Here is a 25,707-nt window from a genome sequence, read left to right on the forward strand (position 1 = left end):
GTGAAACAGAAGAGTGACAAAAAGAAGTCTAGTAGTCAAATCAGCTAATGCCAAGGCGAGCCATCCATCCGTCCACAACACAATCATTTATGTTTTCACCCAAACTGTGAGCACGCCATTGATGTCTTGCTGTTAACTGCTCATTTATTAAGGCTCAGAGCCTTAAGCATTTCATCCCCCATGTTTACCAGGACAGCTGATGCTCAGTTTTCTGCATAGACGCACTGCATCACTGCTACACACCAGTACTAAACTTTAAATGATAATATTTTCTCATCTCTCAGATGTCAAACTGCAGTCCTGACCAAGTTTGTAAAAATCTTTCTCCTTTTTTAAACGGTTCGTTTGGACAGATAACTCCTCCTCCGTCATTACCTGAGCAGCTCAAAGAGATGTTCAAACAGCAGGAGGTGGTCCGCATGAAACTACGACTGCAGCACAGCATTGAAAGGGTACGTAGTTCTGCCGTTGGAGCTTCGCATTGTTAAATGTCGTCTGTGTTATGCCTGCAGTTATATTAACCATGACTGTGTTTGGTGCTGTGCTACATGTGCTTTCTTAAAAAGATTTGAGTTTCACGCTAACACACAAACGTTGGATTTATGACACTGACTGGATTTCTTTTTTCCTTCTTTAAGGAAAAGCTGATTGTTTCAAACGAGCAGGAGGTCTTACGAGTCCATTACCGGGCAGCAAGAACACTAGCCAATCAGACTCTGCCTTTCAGTGCCTGCACCGTTTTATTGGATGCGGAAGTGTACAACATGCCGCAGGATGTCCAGGTAATTAACACAAGGACATCCATGGGTTTATGTTTTACAGTCCAGTGTTTTTAGTGTATTTTGGGGAGAATTTGAGAGTTTATCATTTGTTTGTCTCATAGAGTGATGATGGCAAAACATCAGTAAGGGACCGATTCAACGCCAGGCAGTTCATGTCGTGGTTACAAGATGTCGACGACAAGTTTGACAAACTAAAGGTGAGCAGTGAATCTGAAATTATAAGGAAATGGTCAGAAATATCATTGCAGGAGATTTTTATGCTATTCCAAAAAATGTAGAAAGAGTTGTTTGCTTGTTTTAGATGGTCTTATTGTCTCATATGTGAATGCTTTTAATCTTTCAGTGATTGTATCCTGCTAGTTGTTGCTTTTTACATCCAAGATGCAGATCTCTGCCTTTCATGCATCTGAGATTTATCTTGTGACATCTTGGCGTCCGTGCTCAGGAAGCCAAGAGGCAGCCAGGAAACTAAGAGAAGGGTTAGGGGTAGCCAGAGAGCAGCGACTTCCAAGTTTAAAGCAAGGGGGATGTTTATAAGTTAATTAATTGCATATGGCTATTCTCTGGAAGGGATGAAAAATAATTGTGCTAAAAGGAACCACCAACTACCCTTCCTGACCATTTTATTAGGTAAACCTAACTAGCACTGAATTGGAGCCCCAGTACTGCTTTAATTTTTCATGGCACAGATTTAACAAGGTGCCTGAAACATTGCTGAGATTTTAACCCATGTTGAAATGATAGCATGACACAGTTGCTGAACATCCATGATGCTCACGGTCCACCATATCCCAAAGGTGCTCTTCTGGATTGAGATCTGGTGACTGGGGAGGTCATCAGAGTACAGTGAACTCATTGTCAATTTATTTTATTTTTTATTTTATTTTATTTTTGGAGGTTTGTAATATGGCACAAATACGTGGTCATTTGAGTTACTGTTGCCTTCCTATCGGCTCGAGGTGGTCTGGCCATTCTCTTCTGTCATCAGCAACCCTCAAGGTGTTTGTGTGGTTAAATGTCTGCAGATGGGCAGTTTCTGAAATACTTGTGAATCAACAACGTCAATCGTCTCACTTCTTCCCCATTCTGATGCTCAGTTTGAACTCCAGCATCTGACCATGTCCGCGTACATAAGTGCACTGAGTTTCTGCCATGTGATTGGTTAACAAGTAGTTGAACAGGTGTACCTGATGAAGCACCCAGGGAAAGTTTCTCTGGTGTCGATCGATGGTACAGTCCAGTTTTTTGTTTTGAATTAAGCGTGCCGGAGAGCGTTTTTGGGTTTAGCAGCAGGGTGGAGAAAAACGTTTCACTTCTTGGTTGCCTTTGTTTTTTCTTCCTACCCTCTCCTCCACCAGTTCCTTCTTGGAGACAGACGCTCTTGGTCTAAATGAGAACAGCTGTTGGATGAAGTCACGACCTCTTTTTCTTCCCTCCACAGACGTGTCTTCTGATGAGGCAGCAGCACGAGGCAGCAGCTCTGAACGCAGTGCAGCGCTTGGAGTGGCAGCTCAAGCTGCAGGAGCTGGACCCGGCCACCTACAAGTCCACCAGCATCTTTGAGATCCCCGAGTTCTACATCCCGCTCGTGGAGGTCAACGACGACTTTGACCTGACCCCGATATGAGCTGTAGGACAGACGCGCTTTGCCACAGCGGCAGCTAAATTGCTGACACGAGCGGGCAGCCTGCACAATCGGGGAACAGGAAAGGAAAAAATGTGAAGCACTTATAATGAGGCGGTGATAAGAAAGAGCACTTAAAAAAAGAGACCATTTTAATTCCAGAGCTCTTAGAGTCCAAAACAGGCCGCCCGCCCACGAGGACGGGGAAGGAAGACCGTCCAGGCAACAGACGTAGCCGGGGAGCCGAGACGAGAAGCAGGGCCAGGCGGTGCAGCGAGAGGAGGCGCCGTGTGGACAACAACACCTCATCAAGCAGGGTCACACAAGTGAAAGATTTCAATTGTTTTCAAACTGAGTGTTCATACATTGTGTACAGACTGTGCTCTTAATTTTTTTTTTAACTTATTTTATACATAAATTGTGCATTTGTAAATAGCCATGTAATTATTGTTTTAAACTTGTAAAACAACAACAAAATGATAGATATTTTGATTGTAAACTTGTTCTGTCTGATGTTTTAATGGACCAAAGTTCTTTTCCCCCCCCTTTTTTTCCCCTTTTTTTTGATATTGAGTGTCCTCTTTGTTTGTGATGTTGTCGTTGGCTTAAAATCTTAAGCATGTGTTGGCTTCAGTTGCTTCTTTTTTTTTTTTTTTTTTTCCTGTTTTGTTTTTGCTGTTTCTTCCTTCCTCATCTGGACATCCACGCCACAGCTGGTGTTCTTTGACTTTGGCAATTAAATGCTGTGCATGCGTTGCATTGTTTGTACTTTTTCCCTAAAGAGCTGTACTGTGGACTTAATTGTGAGGTTTACTGAAGTGTTCAGACTTTTTTTTTTTTGTTGTTTTTCTTTTCCCCCTTTTTTGCGCCATTGTGTTATGTCCTTATTGTGGCCTCACTCCTCATGTTGTTCATTGTGTCTTGTGCACATTAAAGTCTGTTGTGGCTTCCAAGGAAACAAAAAACAACAAAAAAAAATCATACTTTTACAGTTTCATTGTGAGATCACAACAAATCCTATTTTTTCAGCATAATGCCTTTTGAACGATAGTTCTAAAAAAGTCTATTTTAATATTTACTTGTTACATGACTTGTAGATATTTGTAATATATAATTGAATAAATTTTATTTGTTGTGAAATTAAATTTTTTGTTGGTGTGATTCTTGGTAAAAACCTATTTTCATAGTACAGCCACCTCAGCTGAACACTATTTAGTGGTAGTACTATGTTTAGCCAGTAGATGTCACTGTAAGCAGCGCTGCACCTCCAGCTGTGACTTTATTTTTCCTGTTGAAAAACAGATGCAGTAAAATAAAAAATAGCCCCTCGATAAAAGAGCAGTTTTCTTTATATTATTTATTTTTTTATTATTTTAATCATGCCCTTATTGTTAAGCACGTTGCTCAGCACTTGCTGTTTTTAAACCACTATATACATAAAGTTGGCTTGGCTTGTGTTATCCTGCTGAGGCAGCCATCAGAAGGTGGGTACATTGTGGTGATAAAGGGGTGACATGATCTGCAACGATACTCCGGCTCTGGCATTAAAACAATGTTTGCGTAAATGTTGCAGATGAATTCATCAGACCAGGCAACATTTTCCCACTCTTGGTGAGTCTGTGTAATGGCCTCAGTTTAGTTAACTGGAGTGGGACCCGGTGTGGTGTTCTGCTGAAGTAACCCATCTGCTTTGACATGTTATGCATTTAAAGACGCTCCTCTTGGTGTTGGTTTGTCATCTAAAACCCGAAAGTCATGTGACTGGCTTCAAAACAGTTTGAAATGTTAGAGCAGTCCTGCTCATAAACGCATGTTTTTAAGCTCAGCTTAAAGCTGAGTTTAAGTTTCCTCCTTTAGCAGATGAAGGTGAAGAGAGTCCCTTAATGTAAAGCTCTGCTGAAGCAAGCTTGGGTGGAACAATGTCAACAAACTGCTTGCACACGATTGCATCAGCATTATTATTCCAGTAAGATGATATTTAAAGGAGTATAATTAACATGATAATACTAGTCCTACTTGGACCATTAATACTGACGAACATAATGTGTTTTAATAGTTTGGTTTTATTTGGCTTCAACAGATTTTATTTGTCACCTCAATCATTCCTGCACATCAATTTTATGAATGAAGGATTTACTGCGGGACCGTTACCTTCGACACCATAAGTTTTATCAGTGTGGAGCTTTTCCACTGCTTTAGTCTGTCTTTAAGGTATATTTATACATAACAGTGAGGAATGATGTGGCACCAACCCTTCCTAAAACATTTTTTAACCTGTCCTTGTGTTGCTCTGTCTTCATCTTGTGCGTTCCCCACTTTTTCACATATTCTGGCCCTGAGAAATGCAGTTTCATGCCACAGTATTTTACATACGGCTGGAAAGACAAACTTGAAGCTTGAAGCACAGTTTAGGATATGTAAACACTATGCTACATATAAATTGTCTACTCCGCAATATTTTGGATTCAAATATTATAGTTTTAATCCTTATCAATAATTTTAAAGCCTTGGTTAATTGTTTTTTGTTTTTTTTTTGCAGCTTTTAAAATACAAATCTATTAATATCTTGCTGTGTTATAGGTAAGGGTTTAAAATCATCTGCAACTGTAACAGTAAAGTTACACGTATCTGTCAATCAGTAATTATGATTCAATAATATAATGTGTAGGATTCTTAAGAGGGACACTTTGGATAAAAAGTATTTTTACTTTAGGTACATTTTCGTATATTTTGGTTTGGTTATACATCACAATAATTCTGATTTTTTTACACTTTCTTTGACATATTCATATTCCCTCTGACACCCACAGAACTCATAACAAATGAAAATAAAATAAACATATGCAATTGATTAAACTAATCTTGACAACTTTCAAACCTGACTTTTAGTCCAAAACATAATTTATCACAAATTTAAAGTTAATTAACCTTTGTCAAGATAAAAAAAATATATATATACTAAATCCGATTAAAATTGTAATTTGCCTTCCTCCCCTGCAGCTATGGAAGTGGTGGCCAGTTGGGTCTTTGATGAAGTTTCACAAAAAGCCATGTAAACACCTGTGGAGTTAAACGCTCCATCAGAGGGTTTCCGCGGCGGCAACAAATGAGCGTCGCGGCTGGAAGTCTGATCAGCTTCACGGCTTCAGATGACCTAATGAGCAACCCACAAGGCCACTAATGAGAGTGGAGACAAAAGGGGATATGTAATTGGGCAGGGGGTGGAGTGAAAAGTAAATACTTCCTTTGTTGTTGGGGGAGAAAGAAAAAGGCAAACATAACCCACCTGCGTTGGAAGAAGCGAATTTTACGCACCGACCTCTCAAACTTTGCTCCGGGCTCATATTTACGTTAAAGGTGAGCTGAATGATTCATGCGCGTCACCCGGTGACTGTGTGAGACCCGAGACCCGGTGTTTTCCTGCACAGACGCCGGATAGAAAAGGGAGTGTGTGTGTGCCTTTAAGGCGCCCGACTGCCTGTCGCTTTGTGCTGCGGAGAGACTGACGCCCTCTGGACACAGTGGACACTTGAGCGGCGGCAGAACACCATCCTGGAGAGGTTCAAAGAGAGCACAACCCCAGTCCTCCTTAAAAAAAAAAAGGAAAACCTCGAGCTCGTTAACTGCGTTGTGGTAAGTTTGAGACTCTCTAATATCTGCATTTACTCGCTGTTATTTTTTTTCTTTTCTTTTTTGCGCACTCGATTCTCTTGTGGCTGCGTGCGAGTGAGACAAAGTTTTGAGCGGAGCAGGGGAGGGGAAAAAGAGAGGTGAAGAAACGCGTTCAGGACTCGGGGAGCTAATGTTCCTCACATGTTTTCTCTCGCCGTCATGCGAAATGCAACAATGTGCTGCAAGTGTTGAAGTGTAGGAGCGAGATGGGAGAGAGTGTTAAAGCGCGACAAAAATAGAAGGGGGTGAAGAAAGGGGGGAGAAAGGGAGCTGATGTTGCCAGATGTGTGTATGTGTGTGTTGTTGTTGTTGTTCTTCAGTAAAGTAAGCAGTGCTGGCTTTGAATGAGATGTGACGCGAGCGTTTTAGAAAAGTTCAAATTAAGACTTTACAGAAAGGCAAAGCAGTGAGTTCCTGCACACGTGACAGCACATTTGCATCTACTTTAGGATGAAACTTTATTCCTGTGTGTGTGTGTGTGTGTGTGTGTGTGTTTTAACAGTAGAAGTTAGATGTTAACTCTCTCACAAAATGGAGGAGAGCTCTCCAGTCGAACAGAGCTTCACTTTCCTCTTTTGGAATTAAACTGTTGTTTGTTTGCCTTAATCCTCCATTCCTGATCCAAGATCCTGTGCTGTGTCTCTCATTGATGTAGGACTTTTCCCAGTGCCTTGCTGGTGAGCCGTCAGGATGAGGCCCGGTGAGCTGATCCTCCCCGCTGTCGCCGTTCTCCTCTTCCTCCTTTCAATATTATCTCTGACCTCCGGCTGCAACAAAGCCCTCTGCGCCAGTGACGTCAGCAAATGTCTCATCCAGGTAAGGGATGCTGAGGTTTTCCCACGCCTCGCGACCTGCGAGCTGCTTTTGGTTTTTGCACCTTAAACGTGGAGCCGAGTCCTGGATGTTTGTGGTGAGGCGGTGTGTGTGAAAGAACGAGTGTTTGCAAACAGGCTTCGCCTCCCTGAGGTAACTCTGTGGTTGCAGACACATAATCTCAGGTGCACTTAACTCACGAATGTGATGATCTTCTCTGGAGATTAAAGCGGCGAAGTGCAGCCAAGTTCAAGCTTTTCATCCTCCAGGGTTTACAGCTGTTTTGTGTAAACAGGCACAGTTGTGTCTCTTGGCTAAAACACAAGTTAGGAGTTTAAAGCGACAGCAGTAGGTGGACGAGGAGTCCGCTTTTTTGCCGCTTTGCTTCCATAAAAGCAGCAAAACTGTACAGCGGCGCTTCTTTGAGCGGTAGCTGAATTCACTGAGGGGAAATAATGCCTCCGCAGTCGGTCTGTTTTATACAAGTTCTTCTCGTAACAGTAAATATCCAACGGCAGCCAAAGTCGAGTCTAAAAATCTGCCAGGATAAGATGAAGATTTGGACCTGGGAGCAACGATGGAATCTGTTGTAAAGAATGCAGATACATTCCCTAGATAATCCTGGAGGCGTCTGAAAGGGAGCAGACCTGTGAAGCTATCCAGCCTTCAGCTGAGAGGGAGTTGGATGTCTTTCTTTCGTTCTGTTCCGTTTGTTTGTATTTATTTATGTGAGGTTCTTTTAGCTCTGCTTTTAAAAATCTCACATCAAACTCATTCATGCTTGTTGACTTTCTAACATCGCTTCCTTCATGTCACTTTTTCCTCACACGTTCAGATGAGGGGTTCAGCCCACGCGTTAACACTGATTCCTTCATGAATTCTTGTTTCGAGTTGGTTTTAGAAAGGCCAACTCTTCTCTTGATTTGACTTTCTTTCAGCTGTCAAGCTAGATTTTTGCTTGGCTGCTGTCCTGTAGGTCAGAGCTGTGTGTTTAGCTTTCCTGCCTCTTCCATTACAGTCTTTAAAGTACTGTCATTAACCTCAGTGGCTATTTCACCTGTTTAACCTCTTGTGAACGTGAGCTGCAGCTCTGTTTTGCACCAGACTCTATTCTTGGAGCAGGATGTTTGCAAGTAAAGAGAGGAAGTTGTTGTTGTTGTTTTTCTTTGTTCAAGATTTGGCTTTTAGATTGTTTAGCAGAAAAATTAACGTATCCAACAAAATCCCAAACATATTCTGCTTCCAAAGTTTGTCTTTTCTTGGATTTAGATTTATTTATTTATTTTTAATTTAGCTAAAACAAGACATTTTGAAGGTCTGGCTTTAGTCATGAAGACCAAACTCATTGCTTAATTAAATGAAATAATTAAATGTATGCAGTTTCGAGTTGATTTTAACCACTAATGTGGGTACCATGCAAAAAAAAAAAGAAAAAAAAGCATTGCTGCAGGATTGCAAAATACATCAGTACTACAGCGCCGGCTTTAATGCAAAGGTTCAGGTTTCTGCAATTAATTAAGTTACCAAAAAATCTGCTTGGCATGCTGTGAATCAGAGCCCAGAGGGGTCTAAGCAGCCCTGTGCTCTTCCTCTGTTTTCCTGGTTGGTAATCCAACCTTTCCCCCTTTTGATCACTACGTTGCTTCAAGGAAAACTTTTCGTGCAGCAACTACCAACAGTACAACAAGACATGTAGGACATGGTTAAATGTAAGCTGTGAGCAGTGGGTATGAAAAGAAACAAGACTTAGAGACAGGAGATGAATCCAAACTGTAGATATCGAAAATGACCATAAATCGCCCTGCAAGATCTTGTCTCATGGGGTGAAGATGATCATCATGATGGTGGTGGATCAGCCCAGAACTACAAAGGAGGAGCTCGTTGACGGTCTGAAGGCAGTTGGGACCAGAGTCATCAAGAACACTATTGGTTACACACACTACCTTATAATGGACTGAAATCATCACTTCATCAAACTTACAGATTCGTCAGAGGATCGAATACTTATTTCCCACATTGTGTGCAGCTTTAGAAACTGTTACAAGGAATTTTATCTGTGCTGTTTTCACACATGCACCACAGCCCTCAACTTTTCTAAGAGGTACCCGCCGAGGATTTGTATGAGGGCGCGTAAGCATCTGATACAGCCAGAAGAGACGTCCTTTGGTCTTTAAGAGTTTGCTTTGTGTGACTGATGCACTGATATGAGAGTAGTGCAGGTGATGGTGCGATGAATACAGAGATACTGATATTTTCAGTTGGGGAAAATGTGGCTGAGGCGAAAGGAAACTTAAGAAGGCGTCCCGAACTGATTCTACAAACATCTTCCTGAGTTCATGTGTGAAAACGCCTCAGGAAAATTGAGAAATCCTCACGTGAATCACTGTAGCCAGGAAATTCCTGGATTTTGTTGTTTTGCAAAGGTCTTAAATTGCTAAGTGATCTAAAAACAGTTGAGGAAAAATGAGCTCTCTTCCAAAAATCTTCAGAGGAAATACAGCCTCTCGTGGCTTTTTTTTCTTTTCTTTTTTTAAAGCTTACTTCTTTTTGGATTAAACTCCTAAACAAATCCCTTCTTCCTGGCTTGAGTTTCCCCAGAACATTTGAGGCCCTCTATTTGTTCTTTACTTCCAGGTGGCTTGTTTCGCCTGATGAATCACTGCTCCGGACAACAGCTCTGTAGCTTCCGCGACCCCGTCGACACCAACTCGCTAGCTGTCAGAGGCGAGAGCGATTTATGTGTGTGTGTGTGTGTGCGCCGTGAAGGAGAAACTTTTCTGCCTCTCCAGCCCCTCTGTAGACGCTCCATGTTGCTTGTGATTAGTGGGATTTGCTGTCCGACGCTCACTTTTGCGCTCTGCTGCCATCTCAAGTCATTTGTCTTGAATTCCCTAAACCCCCACCAAGGGGTGGGGAAACATGAGAGCAGGAGGTTGAAGAGGAGGGAGGGGAGGTTAAGGTCAGGAGGAGGTGTGTGTGCGTCTGTGTGGAGAGAAACCTACAGTTTTGAGTCTAAGATGTGTGCAAAACTTCACAATCCAGCTCTGTCCAGGACTCTGCACACCAGGCTGTTTAGCAGGGTGGGGCAGCAGATTTCAAAGCTGAAACACAATAGCGGTCGCTCGGTGGGACGAGCGCATACTCACTTTCCCTCCAGAGCCCTTTTGTCTCGCTGCAGCCGGGCTTTGACTGATTGCAGCGGTTTCCACTTGAGAGCAAGGGTAGCCTAATAAGAGCTCTTTAAGCCGTTAAGATAACCTCATCCACCTCAGTGGGGAAATTGTTGTTAGGAAGGTTGCAACTACCGCTTGTTCTGATTAGTCTGTCCATTCGTTTTCCAGCTGTTTCCCGACAGCGTCAGGCAGAGGTGAAGGAGGTTCCTCGAGCCCAAAGCGATGTCTTCAAGCTTCTTTTGTCAAACAATATGGTGAAAAAGCAAAGAGGTTGAATTTACTATCACAGGAGATGAAGAGTTTAAGAGGCTTAGGCAAGTAAATCTTTAGTGTTTTTACTCGAATTTATATGAAATCTGCTTTAGGGTGATACCAGCCAAGAAAGAGAACTTGAAAAGAAAATAAATGGGACGAGACCTTGTTTCCTTTTTGTTTTCCTTCAGTAAAAAGAATGGAAACGCTACTTTTGGACGTAGTTATATTTTAACACTAACAGACTAATTATGTCTGTGCGTTAACTATAAAGGTAGAGCCAGAAGACAAATTGCTTGTCTCAGAATGAAGTCTGAAAGGCAGAAGTGGCTGTGTCCAAATCAGTTTGCATGTTAGCTCATTTTTTTTTTTTCAGCCTTCACTTTTTTTAATGACCTGTAATTTAAAGAATAAATCCAGTGTCGTATCACACAGTAATGAGGTCTGAGTGCAGGCCTTACAGATGCCATCTTTGAGCTGTTTCTCCAGACAGCCATCCCGTCCACTGTGATATTGTGCAGCAGATTAAGGCTCTCACATGTACAGATGGATTTAAGAAGTTACCATTTCCAAAGACGAACTGTATTTTATGTCGTCTTCTTTTTCTTTGTGCTGTTGCTGGTGTCCTTCAAACCACTGGTGCTCTGGGAGAGAATACATTTATAAATCTGAGTCTAGCTTGATGTTGGTTTAGACAAATGATAATAAAGGGCCATTACGTAACCTTCACACTTACTGGATGATGAGGTTGTGCTCACAGATGCTAGGTGCTGCCTCTCAGCAGGCTTCTAGAAGTCAGCTGATTGAGACAAAGTCGGGTTTTTTTTTATATGTCCCATCTTCATGTGGGTGCTAAATGGAATTAAATAAAGTAAAAGGGAAAAAAAAATGTTTGAAGTGAATTGTGGTTTCTACTCCCGTAAATACCCAAAACAAAAACATGGAGCTCTAACTTAGTCTTTGCACATAGCAAAGATTGTAAAAACAGAGAGGTGCTTATTTTAAAGCTAGCTCCCTCTAAGCTTGAGCTCATTCTTAACAAATATAAGGTAATTAACATCACTTCTTAAATTCTTACCCCTAAACATGTGAGCAAGTTTTCCACAAAACACTCCTGCAGCGAAGACCGGCTGGAAATCTGACGTGTAGATTTGCAGCCGGCCTTCCTTAAGTTTTGAAATGTAAGCTAATCAGTTATTTTAGCTTTAGCTTTATATTTGACACTTCCCTCCTGTTTTGCCTACATCTTCATAATAAATAAGCAAATTTACTAGTAACTGTAAATTAAGCTAATGAAAAGCATTCTTGCTTTAGTGCCATACGTCACATAAAGACATGGTTCTTAGATAAGATTCACTAAAACGTTTCTTCAAAAGAAAAGGTGATTATGTACTGTTATGTACTTTTTATTTGTTTTTATTTCTTTAAGTGGATCCAGCTAAAGTAGCAGTTAGTAGGCAGTTAGCCGTTACTGTTTTAAAGCCAGGCTAAATGCAGGTCTATGAGTCTCCTCCATCCTTTTTAAAAAAATAAATAAATAAATTTCTATTTTTATACGTTTTGCCTGATTTAAGGCTGCATGTTTTCTTCCCAGGAGCAGCTGTTTAGTTTTTCATAATTTCACCCTTGAGAGTCATAATTACTCATGGGATCTGATGTTGATCAGAGGTTTGGGGATTGAGAGGCCAGTGATTAAGTGAGCTCTGTGTGTTTCTTGCAATCCCTCGATGGTGAGTCACTGAAGAGAGACTGTCTATGTGTAAAACATGGTTTCTGCAAAACTGCAAAGGAGACTCTGGAAGAAAGGAGTCATGGAGGGAGCAGCCCTGTCCTGTTCTCCAGGTGTTTTCTTCTCCCTCCCTCCTTCTGTTCCTCCCCCATCCCAGTGACCTTGACATGGAGGAATGTGCTCCCTGTTTAGTGTCATGGGGGAACAGGAGGGAGGAAGAGGAGCTCCTCTGGCACTCTCACTTGCTTTTTAAGCCCACCAACTGCGCTTTTTTTTTTAGTTTTGTGTCGTTTTAACTCTAAACGCAAACTGCACTGCAGCACAGGAGTGCTGTTTCCATGTGTTTGTACAGGAGGTATTGCATCAGCAGTGGTTTCATGTTTTTGGATGTTTGCAGAAACTTGTAGCTTCCATCTAAGAGAAAGGAAGGAAGAAAGAAGAAGAAAAAAAAAGCATCGTGAGCAGTTGAGCTCAAGTGTGTGTGTGTGTGTGTGTGTGTGTGTGTGTGTGTGTGTGTGAGGCCTCTGTATGAGATCATGTCATACAAAGACTTTTATATTTTCTTTCTTATTTGCACAGCTGTTGTTTTTATTATAGTTTTTTGTGTACTTTAATAAATGCTTTAGATTTCACTTCATGTGCCAATATGAGGACCTGAGCTGTGAAAGTCTTTCAGGACTCTGGTCTGGAAAAGACTTAAGACTTTAAAGGATAGTTTGTTCCAGTTTGAATGTTTTGGACATTCAAAAACATCCACATGAATGTTTTTGAATGTTTGTGTCTGTTTCATGGAAACTCTCTCATCACTGTACAGATATGTAGAAAATGAGTGGGACAGGGAAAAAAACACAAGATCTTTGCACACATTCAACTTTTAATAATTGTTGTTCGTTTTGTTATTTGTTTGTTAGTTTGTTTAGTTTGTTTAGTTTTTTTAAGTCACTAAAAATTGCACTTCTTGAAAATTTTTCAAGATTTTTTGGCATTTACCTGCAGACAAGCAAACCAGAGATTTTTGTCTTGCAAGGTCAAATGTGTGTGCTGTTATCTATCTTGTTGAAATCAGTGTGCACTGTGTGTTATTGTTTGTAGGCTTCTGATTGGCCTGCATGGTTTGGGCTGTATCATCAATTGTTGCTTTGGTAGGTTTTTTTGGTTTTTTTGGTCAATTTTTTTTGGTTTGGTTTTTTTAAATTTCCTAAAGCAAAAGATTTATTTCCTCTTAGAAGTTAACCTGGATCTTTTCCGTGTTAGCAAACATGAAAACCACTTTAATCCTCCTCCTCCTCCTCCTCCTCCTCTGTGAGAATTTGGCAAAACCTTCCTAACAGGCAGAAAAATGAGTCTTAATAATTGTCCTCAGAAAGTCTGTGGGCCAACCTGGATGTCACCAGCGAGCATGTTCAATATCCAATTCTCCTTTAAGTGTTAACTCTCATCTGATGGGCTGGATTTGATCTTGTGGATTTCATTAGGATTCGTAGTTTCTGTAGAAAAACTTTTTTGGGGATTAGGGACTACATGAGAAGTGGAATTTTTAGTTCCACTATAATCAAGAGAAGGGAGATGATGCTCTCTACAGCTGGCGTCTCTAAAATTGGTCAGCTTGCATAACAATAATGGCACTACTGCAGGAAAAAGGGTTATTTTTGCCCTAAAGTCAAAAAGAAGACATAACTGACTAAGGCTGTTCGATATAACGATATATATCGGATGACGATATAAAAACGTCTATCATTTCATTTTACACTATCGTTTGTTTCGTGGTGTCGCAACATAAACTCATTACGGCAATATTTTTTTTTTTTCATCGTTTTGATGGTCACTGTAGCGGCTATATTAATTTCTTAAAGTTCTCTCTTTCTCTTATATTTAATATAACCACACAACTGACGGACAAGCCTGTTTTTTATGGGTTGTGGTTAGCAACAACGATGGTAAAACCATCGCGTGTCCACTTGTTTATGTTCCATATAAACCTTTCACAATAAAGCTCAAGATGCTTTTGAGACTTTTCAAAATAAACTCAATCACGTGAAAGAGTATGCGGGGGAAAAAATAAAAAGCGGAAATATCCTTAGTTTTAGTATTTGTTTGAATATAAAATAATTTCTTACCACTTACAGATGAGACATTGATGGTGTGTTTGAGCTTTGAGATCTCAACAAAACTGTGAGTCAACTGCTTTTGGTGAAGTGGGTTTTTTTGTTTTGTTTTTTATCACTGATTTTCCTAAATCTTGCCGCTGACACGTCCTCCATGCAGTAAAAATTTTAAAAGGCTAAAACCAACACTGAAAGTAATAAAAACTAATTTTTTTTTTTAAAATGATAAAATATGAACAGAAATCCCAAAAAACAAAATAAAACAAACCCATCAAATTAGAAAATGCTGAACCATGGTAACCACTGTTATTGATTACATTAAGTAAATTGTTCACATGTGGCTACTGATGACTACAAGTACAAACATCATCAACATAATTAGCTACTTTATTGTGAATCAGTTGAATTCTTGGTTTAGTAAACCAAAGTTGTAACAAAGTGCAGTTTTTCTTTAAAGAACGTGTCAAATATTTAACTCGATCATAAACCGAGACCTGTGATGTGAAAGTGTGGATTAACGTGTCCGGACCTGCTGCGGTCATGAAAGGAAATGCCGTTTCTTTTTCTTTTTTTTTTTCAGTCATTCGAGTCTGCGGTGACGTCTCGCATTCTTCGATGAATGCCACACGCAGAGCGCAGTCTTGTAATGGCCTGTGTGGGCCCTGTAATGTTTTAATGGTACGTCTGCTGTTTGAGCAGCGTGTTTGCTGTGATTTGAAGCTTCTGCTGCACCTGTCAGACACCTCCGCATCAAATTCATCAGGACTGAGATGAGTTTAGTAGTCAGGTTTTGTTAAGCGGTGTTTAATGCATACAGTCCTGTGAAAACGAGGTACACCCCACGATTCAATGGCTTGTAGGGCTACTAAATAATTATATTGTGTATGACTTTATCAGACTGCTGCATCACTGTTGAGGAATTCTTCTTTACAGCATTGCTTCAGTGGGTGTAGGGTGAGGTCCAGACTGGGCTGTAGAATCTTTTCTTTTTCAGCCTGTTGTAGATTTGCTGCTGTGTTCGGAACCATTGTCCTGTTGCTTAAGCCAATTTGGCCAGATACTTTCAATTCAGTTTTATTTATACAGCAAATCACAACAACAGTCTCCTCAAGGCGCTTTATATTGTAAGGTAGACCCTACAATAACACATAAAGAGAAGAACACAACAATCATATGACCCCCTATGAGCAAGCACTTAGGCGACAGTGGGAAGGAAAAACTCCCTTTTAACAGGAAGAAACCTCCGGCAGAACCAGACTCAGGGAGGGGCGGGGCCATCTGCTGCGACTTTTTGGGGAGAGAGAAGGAAGACAGGACAAAAGACATGCTGTGGAAGAGAGACATAGATTAATAACAAGTATGATTCAATGCAGAGAGGTCTATTAACACATAGTGAGTGAGAAAGACTACTGAAGAAGACATACAGAATGCATTGACTAGAGTCATATTTGACTGTAGAAAACTTCCATATACACAGGAGTTTGAATGAGGTGTTTGTGCATTCAGGTCAAACATCTCCACTTTGGGCTCATCTGTCTAAAGGACATTGTCCCAGAATTGTTGTTCAGAAGATGCTTTGCAAACAAAAGCCGTGCTGCCGTGTTCTTTTAAGAGAGAAGAGGCTTCATCCTCCAACCTTTCCAAACAAGCCATATTTGTTCAGTCATACTTTCATTGTCACTAACTTTAATATTAGACATCCTAACCAAAGCCTGTACAGTCTGCGGTGATGTCTGTATTGGACACAGTAGACATCAAAGTCACTCTGCTGGACAAACTACGTGATGACACTGTCCCACATAAGCGTGCCATTCTGCATTATAATGTATCAGTCGACATCTCACGTCTGTGGCTGGCATTATTGCTGCCATTCCTCCATCATGGACAAAGTGTGTTTGTGGTGTATAGCAAAGGAAACATTTCGGTTGGTCGTGGTTAAATTTGTTCATTTCCATATTTTACCTTCATAAAATATAATTTCCAGTTTGTGCACAGGTCTCTGTAATGGTTTGCTTCTATGCTCGCTGTCCACACTCTTTATCTCAGGGGAAGAAATTACTCATGTGTAGCAAGTATGCTTGTACAACCAGTAGCATAATAATCAGGACAGCAGCCAGTACTATCCAGTGTTTTTGCAACGAGTCACGAGCTGTTTGTGCTTTACTGATGCACGTTTGTGTTTTCTCCTGCAGGAGCTGTGCCAGTGTCGTCCGTCTGATGGGAACTGCTCCTGCTGTAAAGAGTGCATGCTGTGCCTGGGGAATCTTTGGGAGGAGTGCTGCGACTGCGTGGGTGAGTGCAGGGGACTCCGTTTTTATTAGCAACGCATTTTAAAGCTGACAGAAAGTTGGTCCGTATTGTTTTAGGTTTGGAGAACTTCACTGTTAGTTCAGGCTTCTGCACACTGAGCAGGTTGGTGATATCTGCTGAGCTCAACATGTGCGTAAGACATTAGTGTCAGAAGCGATGGATGTGTGTACCGCAGTGCTGAATTTGTTGTGAAGTTTTGTTTACAAGGATTTATTTCCAACGGTAACCAGCGACGCAAGACTGAAGTGCAAACACGCACACATACAGCACCACGTCACATCAGCGTTTTTGTTTTGTCCTTCTGAACTGTTTGACTCAACTTGAATCACCTCATCGCTCACTCTACACTCAAAAAAGGTGACATGAAAGCGCTGCCGTCCCCTCCTCCGTCAGAGAGAAATGGGGTGAGACATCAGGCCCAAGGTCTCCTGCTTCTTTTTTTTTTTTTTTTTTTTTTTTTTTTTTTTTTTGCTGCCTTTTCTGAAGCAGAGTTTTTGTTTTTTTTTCCTCCATGTTGAGAAAAAACATGGACAAATGGCTAATCGTGCATCTTTCACCACTGATTCATGTTTAACATGAGGCTTTGGGAGCTATACACAGTGCTGATACTGGACTCTGTTGTGAATCCTGCCAATGTTCAGAGGGTTGCATAGGGAAAAGTACCCATAACAATGAGAATACATGGCTTTAAGGCCAGCCCAAGACAGAGCTTGTTTCAGTCAGAAGTATTACACAAGTTCCTCTGTGTTTGGAAAAATGACTCTGTCCTCTTTATAGATCAGATTGACTTGAAGAAAAATGTGGTGAGAACTGTGCAGACTTCTTCTGAAACATTCATGGTGTGATGTGAAGCAGTGTGTGAAGGAGGAAGCAAAATTTGATGAAGTGTCGTGGCATAGAAGCAGAGCCTGTGTCATGCTTAGTTTATGCTACCCCGATTGTTTCGATTTATGGAGGGATTTGTCCACGAAGAGGGGTTTTCAAACTATGTAAATATGCTCCCGACAGTCGTCCAAAATCCATGCTGCATGGTGCTTGACATGGATGAGTGTGTTCGTTGCTGATCGGTTGATGAGTAGGCGGGGACAGGGAAGGTAGCAAAAAGGTAGAAGTTCAAAAAAATTCCACAAATTTCCCCAAATCATCTTTGTGTGCTAGAAGTTTACTATTCTCTGCACCTGATGGACCCACAGCAACCTAATCTGACCACAGGCGTGCTCTGCAGGTAGCCATGCAGTCCCAGGCTGCCCACACTGCCATTGGTGAACCATAATTTCCCCATAAAGATGAGCTGAGCTCATCAGGGAACCCAGTGGCTAGCCTATTAGCTCAATCATTTAGCTTGTGTGCACCAAACATTAGTTACGAATGTAGATGATTCCAAAGATCTCAAAAGCTAAATCGTTGTCAGATGATCATCAGTGGATCCAAGATTGCATTTTGTCAAATGAAATCCCAGTTTTGTTGTAAGAAACCCTGACGACTTGTCACAGCAAGCGTTAAACTCCCCCCAGATATTTTGACTCATAAGGTAGTTCAAATAATTCTGACACTGATCTGTATCCATACCTGAACGTGCCAGTTGAAGTCTCATCTCTGAGCTCTTTCTCCCAGTAAAAGCCTGAGAGCGAGGCTGTAATGCGCTCGACAGCTGAGAAGCACACAGGTTTAAACCGCTGCAGTTTGCTCAGGGTGTTGCTGCTGTGATACCAGAGTGTGAGGTGAGCAGAGCCAGATATCAAACGTGTCTCGGCCTCCGTGCGGAGAGGACGACTGTTTATCAGAGCACAGGAAATTAAAGTAGCACTTCCACATATGGACAGAAGTCTCGAGGTGCTCTCGAAGATCAAAGGATGAAGAGGCCCCGAAGGGACAGCGAGGCCGAGCTGCTTAAACGAACTCTTGACTTTTGGTTAAAACTGTAACTCACTTCAAAGCAGCAGGGGTGGTTTGAAAACCAGACTTAAAGGCAGATTGGTAAAAAACAAGAAACAGTGAGCAGAGTCAAAGTTTAAGAGCCTGACTTGGAGCTGTTAAAGCTATCCCACCTCCGCTACATGGCTGCACGACATCCAGACTGTACGAGTTTTTGTTGTTTTTTTAAAGCTGTAATTTAGCTGTGCATCTCATTATTCTCATTTTGTGTGTTTGACTCTCGCAGGTATTTTTGTGTCACTCTCACTGTTTTGTGTCCTTTTTGTATTTTATCTTGTAGTTGTTTGTGTGTCTGTTCTGACTTTCTAGCTTATTTTATTTCTTTGTGATGTTTTTGCCTCTTGTTTTGTGGTTGGACTGTTCCTCTTTAAAGCTGCTTTGCACATTCGTGTGTGTGTGTGTGTGTGTGTGTGTGTGTGTGTGTGTGTGTGTGTGTGTGTGTGTGTGTGTGTGTGTTCTGCTTTCCATTTCGCATCTCTCGTTTGATATTTCTTTGTTTCTGTCTCTGGTGGTTTTGCGGCTCCCCCTAAATTTGTTTGTTTTGTAATTCTGTATGTAGCTTAGCATGTGGATTTAGCTTATTTTGCACTTCTTTTGGTTTTTATTTATTTACTTATTTATTTGGTGGAGGTTGTTTAACCCCACCCCCAAAATCCCTTCCTGTGGAGGGTGCCTGCATCTGTTAAGAATTTTATCCGTAGCCATTTTCACACGCTGCACTTGCATAGATTGAAACGCTCTTAATAACCTTCCAGATCCCACAAAGTCTGCGTGGCGTAGGAGACTCCCTCATCTAAATAAAACGGATTTCCAGAAGCGATAACACGCGCGCGCGCACACACACTGTTGGTTTAACATGTTGAAGCTGTGTGCTACGTGTGAGAGAGGACACCTGTTGACACGTCTCGATTCCCCTCACGCTGTTTGGAGTTTGTGCGAAAACGCAAGCACGAGGTTTGAGCTCTCGCCCTCGTAAACCAGTCTTCTCTCAGATCAGCTCCGGCAGACAGATATTGCTTCACGTGCTGACAAGGAAGCTTTATTAAAGCTCTTTCATGTGGAACACGAACACAAGAATCTGACACTGAGCTCTGAACTCCATCCTGCTGCTCCTGCTGCTGCTGCACAGATGTTACGTGCCGTTTTCCTCCCGGACAGGCCTTTTACAATACACCGAGGATGGCTTTTAGCTTTGAGCAAGTTTATACTCCTCATTTATGTTTTTGCTTTTCCTCCTTGCCGCTACCCTTATGTCTACTTTAAGTAAGTTTTCACTCTAAACACGCTCCCTGTGCCAAATTCCATCTACTTTGAAGTGTGTGTCTGAGAGCCGTTAGAGTGGCCGAGTGGAGGGGAGAGGACGGTTTATATTTTAGAGGAGGGAGGGAGGGAGGACATGGAGGGAGGACCCATGTGTACATTTTATCGAAAACAGCTGTTCTGGCTCTGCTTTTAGCATCAGTTTTGTAATCCAATTCCTCTGTCAAACTCCGTTCTCCATAAAATGATTTAGTCATTAACTATAATTCACTTTGACTCATTTGAAGGCTTAGGAAGATCGTATCTTGATGTGGGGACTTTGTCGAGTGATTACTACTGTATCTGGAAATTAAATGAAGTGTTAAAAAGGCCTTAATTGAGACGAGACGTTTTTGACAGTGGTGTGGTTTTACAGAACGGCCCTTTGTGAGTTGCTGTGTCTGTGTGTGTTCGACCGTTTAGCCTTTAAAGCAGTCTTTGTATTTAAGATTTAACCGGATAATTCAAGACTGTAAAGGGGAAAAATGTCTTAATGCTCAAAAATGCATATCTATTTTTGACATTACCTCACTCAGTTTTTCAAGTAGATTTGCGACCCACAGTCACGTCCTTGGTGATATATCTGAATAATATATTAGACTTGGATTTCTTAGTGAGGAAAATTATTAACTGTGTGTGTGTGTGTGTGTGTGTGTGTGTGTGTGTGTGTGTGTGTGTGTGTGTGTGAACCTCGAGGAAATCAAAGGTAATCGTTTCTCAGGTGTGAGGCAGCGGGAATCTGACAAGGTTTCTTTTTCACAAGTCAAATGAACTGAGGCTACTTCCACAAGTACACTGGTATTTCTTTTTGTTTGTTTGTTTTGTTTTTTAAGTGGGGATTTTGTTTTTTTTGTTTTTTTGTCTTAAATATCTACAATATCAAGGGCTGTTGAGCGTGATGTGTCGAAATGTTGTCTAATCAGAAAGCTGCAAACACCACAATTTTGTTGTACATATACAAAGACTAGAGCTAAAAAAATATGATCCACAGTGTGACATCAAAAAAGATATAAAGAAAAACACCTTTGATGTTGCAAGATGATCTTTTTCCTTTTTCTCATGTAAATGCAGAAATTAAGTTCATCCGTAAATTAATTTGTGGACTAGACCAAAAATTGACTAGACCACAGAGAAAGTTTACTAAAATATTTACTTGCACTTGTGCACAGGACCTGAGAACTTAAGAAAAGAAATCACGTTGTTGCCTCTCAGGTGTTTTGGAATGGTCATGATTCTCAACTTTTTTTTAATAAAGTAGAAGTTTTATAGGAATGAAAGCATGAAATAAATTCAGGGGAAACCCACGGAAACCTCAGTCTTGGCTGTTCGTACGTAGGATTAAGTCCTCCGTGCTGCTGTGTAGGACTGATAAGTCACCAGAAAGCGTTTAACTTCCTGGAGACTTACCCCTGTGAGAGTATCAGTCAGATTTCAGTAAAACAAGATGAATTTGTCCTGAGGACTGACTGTGAGCCTCCTCGACTTCTCACCAGATTTGAATTCTTATTCATTTGTGCAAAAGAGCTGACCAGTGACAAGAAAACCTCACACATGAAAATAACCTGTGATTATGATGGATCGTGAGCCGGCCCGTTCCTTCACTGCTGTTCTAGTTTTTTGCTTCGGTCTCTTTTTCTTTTTTCTTAAACTGTGTGAAAGTCTGCTGCTTTACGCTGTAGTTACACTGAAATAAACATGATCTCAAAGATTTCACGAGTTTTGCAACTATACAAAAGCCTCCATCAGAGAATTGTTGATCACAGCAAACACTGTATCATGTAAACTAATAAACCTGATTCCTTCCAGGATACTGAGTGTAGTAAATGACTAGCATAAGGTCTAAAATTTGAATGATTTCAGTTAAAAACAAAACAAATGGCTCTGCATGTAACTGAATACAATGAATACAATTGGACAACGTAAAAAATTGATTTATATGAATTAATAAAACCTGACAGTGATGTCTATGGATTATCCAGAGAAGTGGGGAAATTGCCTCGTGAGCGTCAGTTATTTAGCTGCATTGTGTTGGTGAAGTCAGAGTTTCAATCAAACAAGACTTCCAGCAGTTTCTGCTTTCTGAGATGATTCCTGTGACCTGATCCTTCACTGTGCTCTCACTGTTTTCACATCAGGGATGTGTAACCCAAAGAACTACAGCGACACTCCAGCCACGTCCAAGAGCACCGTGGAGGAGCTGCAAAATCCCATCCCCTCGCTGTTCCGCGCCCTCACGGAAGGCGACGTGCAGATCAACATGATGGTCGTGTCCTTCCCCGTCTCAGAGGAGCTGTCGCATCACGAGAACCTGGTTTCCTTCCTGGAGACGCTCAACAGCCAGCACGAGAACGTGACCGTGCCTGGCAACAGCATCCACGGCAGCCTCGACAGTCAAGGTAACGCCGCTGCGTTAGCGTGGAAAAGTACCTGTTCACACTTTACTACACTGAGGTGTGATCATCAAGTTTGAAGGAAAGCGTATTTCTGTCACTGAGGCCAAAAAAATAATAATTAATTGGGGGGAACTATTGCAATCCAATCAAAATTTGGGCTTATTATTATTATGTCAAAATTTTAAGTTGGAAATCTAAAAATTTCAACTTTATAATGAAAACTTTTGAGTTATTTTCTCACAATTTTGGTAAGTTGAATTTTTTTTTTTTCTCCCCCCCTCGATTGGCGGAGGTTTGTTTCATCCTTAGAATGAAAGTGTGTTTTGTTTTGGGGGTTTTTTGTGTCACTTCTTTGATCAATAGAGGGTCCTCATTAATGCTTCTCAGCTGAATAGACTCATGAATGGGCGTCAAGTCAATTACACGAATACTTCAAGTACAGTTTTGCCGTAATGTTTTATGTTGCTTTAATCATGTGTTTCGTGTGCTTGAAAGCAAACTTTTACTGGCTTTTCACAGATGATTGATAAGTTGCTAATGTAATAAAAATTAACTTAAAGCACATAAAGAGAAGTACATTTAGAACATAAAAAGGGCAAAAAAGGAATAAAGTTATGCCAGTTACTGTAGATTAAAAAGACAAAACATGAAAGTATATTTTTATCTAATAATCGGTAAGTCCTAGTGAGTGAATAACATAAAGCAGCAGATTTAAACAGTCAAAAAAATGAATTGGAATAAAACGACAGTGTAGCAACAACGAGATAAAGAAATGTGTATAAATTATGTTTCAGAGATGGGTTTTAAAATTTTAATGCTTCCAGCTGCTCTTTAGTTCTTTGTAACTGGCTCGTTCTTTTAATGTGAAGTTTAAATGCTGTGTGCACACCGATGTATCACGAGTCTGATGACTCGTCCTCGGGGGGGAACGGCGTGTTTTGTTTGCTTGTTTCTGTGGCCGGCGGATATTCCAGGCCAAAAGACTTCCTCTTCTGTCTGCAAAATTGTTGTTTAACAAAAGCAGATAACTTACTAAAAAAATACATTTTTGACAAAGCAGCAATCTGCAGTCTCCCTGCACAACAGATCACCTTACCTCCACAGACAAAGCAAAGACCCCCGCCTCAAAAATATGATTCAGTCAGTCTAGAACAGTTCATTCAGCTACAAACTCATGGACTAGGACAATCGAAGCGTGCCTCACACGTAAATAACAACCTATTTCATTGTCATGACCTACTAATGTTCGGTAATAAATAATACAGTTTCTCGATCTATAGAGATTCATGCATCACGTAAAGAATAATGAATCCCCCGGAAATCCTATCTCACTAACACCTAAACAATTTGAATAAGCGGTGATGAATATTCTATAATGGCTCTGAACCTGACATGGCAAAGGTCTGTTAACTTCTTGTTATTAATCATGGTTGACTGCTACTACTACGCTTTGCCAGCAGAAAAAGGTTTTCACAGCACTCATCGGACTGACGATACCGGGATCTGCACAGAGTTCTTTGTACTTTCAATCCTTGTTAAAGTCGTTAAAGATGTATGCTGTCCAATCATTCTTCCCTGGAAAGAGAAGGGTTCAAAGGAATGATTAAAAGCCTAAAATTACCATGACATTCATGCCTGAGATGAGTGTATGTAAACCTCTGACCACAAATGTACATCAGCGAAACCACCGTATTCCACAGAAATTGTAACTAATGATGAGAAGCCACATGGTCCACTAAAAGCAGTCAGTCTTTTCCTAAATGTGCCGTCTCATATTGCTTTACGTTTTTGAATGGCTCACACAAAACAAGACTTGCTGCCATTTAATTTTTCCTTTGTTCCCATCGTCTCCTTGTTTTGTTCACATTTAGTCTCACTCACTGAGGGTAATAAAATGTGACCTGACGAGTCAGTCTTGAACTGTGACCAGTTTCAGTTGGATCAGACTTTTGCATCATTACAGCAGGACTGTGCTGCCAGAAGATCTCCAGCTAAGGGAATTGGAAGTGTTACGTTGCCATTTTTATTTGAATTTGAGGCCATTTTGGCTCTCAACCTCTATTGCTTTATTTGCTATAAAGCAATAATGAAAGCAATCCCTCAGAGCTGAGCTGTTAACTCATTAAGCTCACCAGAACACACAATCATACTTGACGCAGCAATTTGACCTCAGCTTTTAAGGAAAAGCAGGAAATTGAGGGTTAAAGGTTTAGTTTTTTCTCTTTACTGGATCTGTGACTCACACCATCATCTTTGCGTGTTGTTCTTTAATTTCAGAGAGCATGTGCACTGTGGTCTACTTTGACGACTGCGTGTCCATTCGTCAGTGTAAACTATACTGTGAGTCAATGGGAGGATCCAAGTACCGCTGGTTTCACAACGCCTGCTGCCAGTGCATCGGACCGGAGTGCGTGGACTACGGCAGCAAGCTTGTGAAGTGCATGAACTGTCTCTTCTGAAGTGCGGGCACATATTGGTACCAAATGCTTGCCCCATACCGCAGGACTGGGGACAGAGGAAACTATGACTGTTATGTGCTAGCATTCCTCAGTTACCTTGTAAAATGCCCCCTGCAGCCCTCCTCCTACCCCTGCAAACTTTTATTCTGCTGTTTTTGTTTCACTGTATATTTTTAGATGTTTTTTTTTTAATTTTTTATAGCATTTTCTTTTCTTTTTCTTTTTTTTACTAGAGTTGTATATGAATAATGTATTTTTACAATTATGGTCCGCTAAATCCCAGTCTCATGCCAAATAAAGATACGTTTTGGTGACTGTTTCCGTCTCTAAGAAAGTCTTTCATTATATATTCTGGGGAGGGGGAAAAAAATGTGTGAAAAGCTTATGGCATGAGTGAAATGGTAAATATTTGTCTTCCTAGTTGCCTGTCTCCAGCTCTTCTGTTGCCCAAGTCAGGAAACGCATCATTTCCTGGGGAAACAAAGTTGTTATTATACCATTCTGGTCCACAGGTGTTCCACTGCTCACCGACCGTCTCATGCAAGCAATGGTGTGGGGAGGGTGGGTGGAGAAGGGAACATTTGCCGATGCCAATCTCTCACCGCCGCACACAAATGCTCTTTGTAATGCCAGTACATTTTCAAAAGGCAGCAGGGTGCCCTATCACTGATTGTGTTCCCAATTGGCATGCAACAGCAGTTTGCACAGACTCCTCCACCGGCCGACACAATGAAACCTTGTTTGTCTTTTTTTTTTTTTTTTTTTTTTTTTATAATATTGAATCACGACCTCATTTCACCACTGCAGCTGTGTGGTTTGGAGCCGACGGTGCCAACAAAGATCATCAGAGGGATAATGTGTTTCATATGTGAGGATGACCACCAGTCTTCTGGGTCCGACCGCAGCGCTCGGGGAAAGTACACATGATTGAGAATAGCATGTGGTTTCACCAAATTTAGATTCTAGTTGCTTTTTAAAAACACAGTTTGACAGTTTCTCTTGTACACTGGCTTGAATAGCAGTGAACTTGTGGCTAAGATCAAAACGATACCACAACCTAAACATACGCCATTAGTTCCAGACTGTTTTCAGCCAGGAAACCTATAAAGAAAATACATTTGTGGTAGGATCTCCAAATAAATGAAGCACCCACTTCTACCA

At 41.1% G+C, this 25,707-nt stretch overlaps 2 protein-coding genes across 3 annotated transcripts in view; both read left to right on the forward strand.

The window, feature by feature from the left end:
* ankrd12 (ankyrin repeat domain 12) overlaps positions 1 to 3,551 on the forward strand; it is a 37,326-nt gene extending 33,775 nt beyond the window's left edge. For both annotated transcript variants that reach the window (XM_005924593.3, XM_005924594.3), the window contains 4 exons: positions 354 to 452; positions 639 to 782; positions 884 to 979; positions 2,224 to 3,551. In XM_005924593.3, coding sequence (XP_005924655.1) covers positions 354 to 452; positions 639 to 782; positions 884 to 979; positions 2,224 to 2,409 — 525 coding nt within the window. In that variant the 3' untranslated portion in view covers positions 2,410 to 3,551. The remainder of the gene's footprint in view (positions 1 to 353; positions 453 to 638; positions 783 to 883; positions 980 to 2,223) is intronic.
* Positions 3,552 to 5,579: 2,028 nt separating this feature from the next.
* On the forward strand, positions 5,580 to 24,865 carry twsg1a (twisted gastrulation BMP signaling modulator 1a). Its single transcript, XM_005924595.3, has 5 exons — positions 5,580 to 6,039; positions 6,734 to 6,894; positions 16,343 to 16,442; positions 21,830 to 22,090; positions 24,365 to 24,865. Exons 2-5 carry the CDS (start codon positions 6,769 to 6,771, stop codon positions 24,544 to 24,546), a joined length of 669 nt encoding a protein of 222 aa, XP_005924657.1. The 5' UTR covers positions 5,580 to 6,039; positions 6,734 to 6,768; the 3' UTR covers positions 24,547 to 24,865.
* Positions 24,866 to 25,707: the final 842 nt, after the last annotated feature.

Source organism: Haplochromis burtoni, unplaced genomic scaffold, assembly GCF_018398535.1.
Source record: "Haplochromis burtoni strain Fernald_Lab_line unplaced genomic scaffold, NCSU_Asbu1 Contig_78, whole genome shotgun sequence".
NCBI lineage: Eukaryota > Metazoa > Chordata > Actinopteri > Cichliformes > Cichlidae > Haplochromis > Haplochromis burtoni.

Coding starts and splice junctions, on each gene's coding strand:
- twsg1a (XM_005924595.3), top strand. CDS start 6,769: ATGAGGCCCGGTGAGCTGATCCTCCCCGCTGTCGCCGTTCTCCTCTTC. Junction 6,895..16,342: donor TCAGCAAATGTCTCATCCAG/GTAAGGGATGCT, acceptor TTTCTCCTGCAG/GAGCTGTGCCAGTGTCGTCC. Junction 16,443..21,829: donor GGAGTGCTGCGACTGCGTGG/GTGAGTGCAGGG, acceptor TTTTCACATCAG/GGATGTGTAACCCAAAGAAC.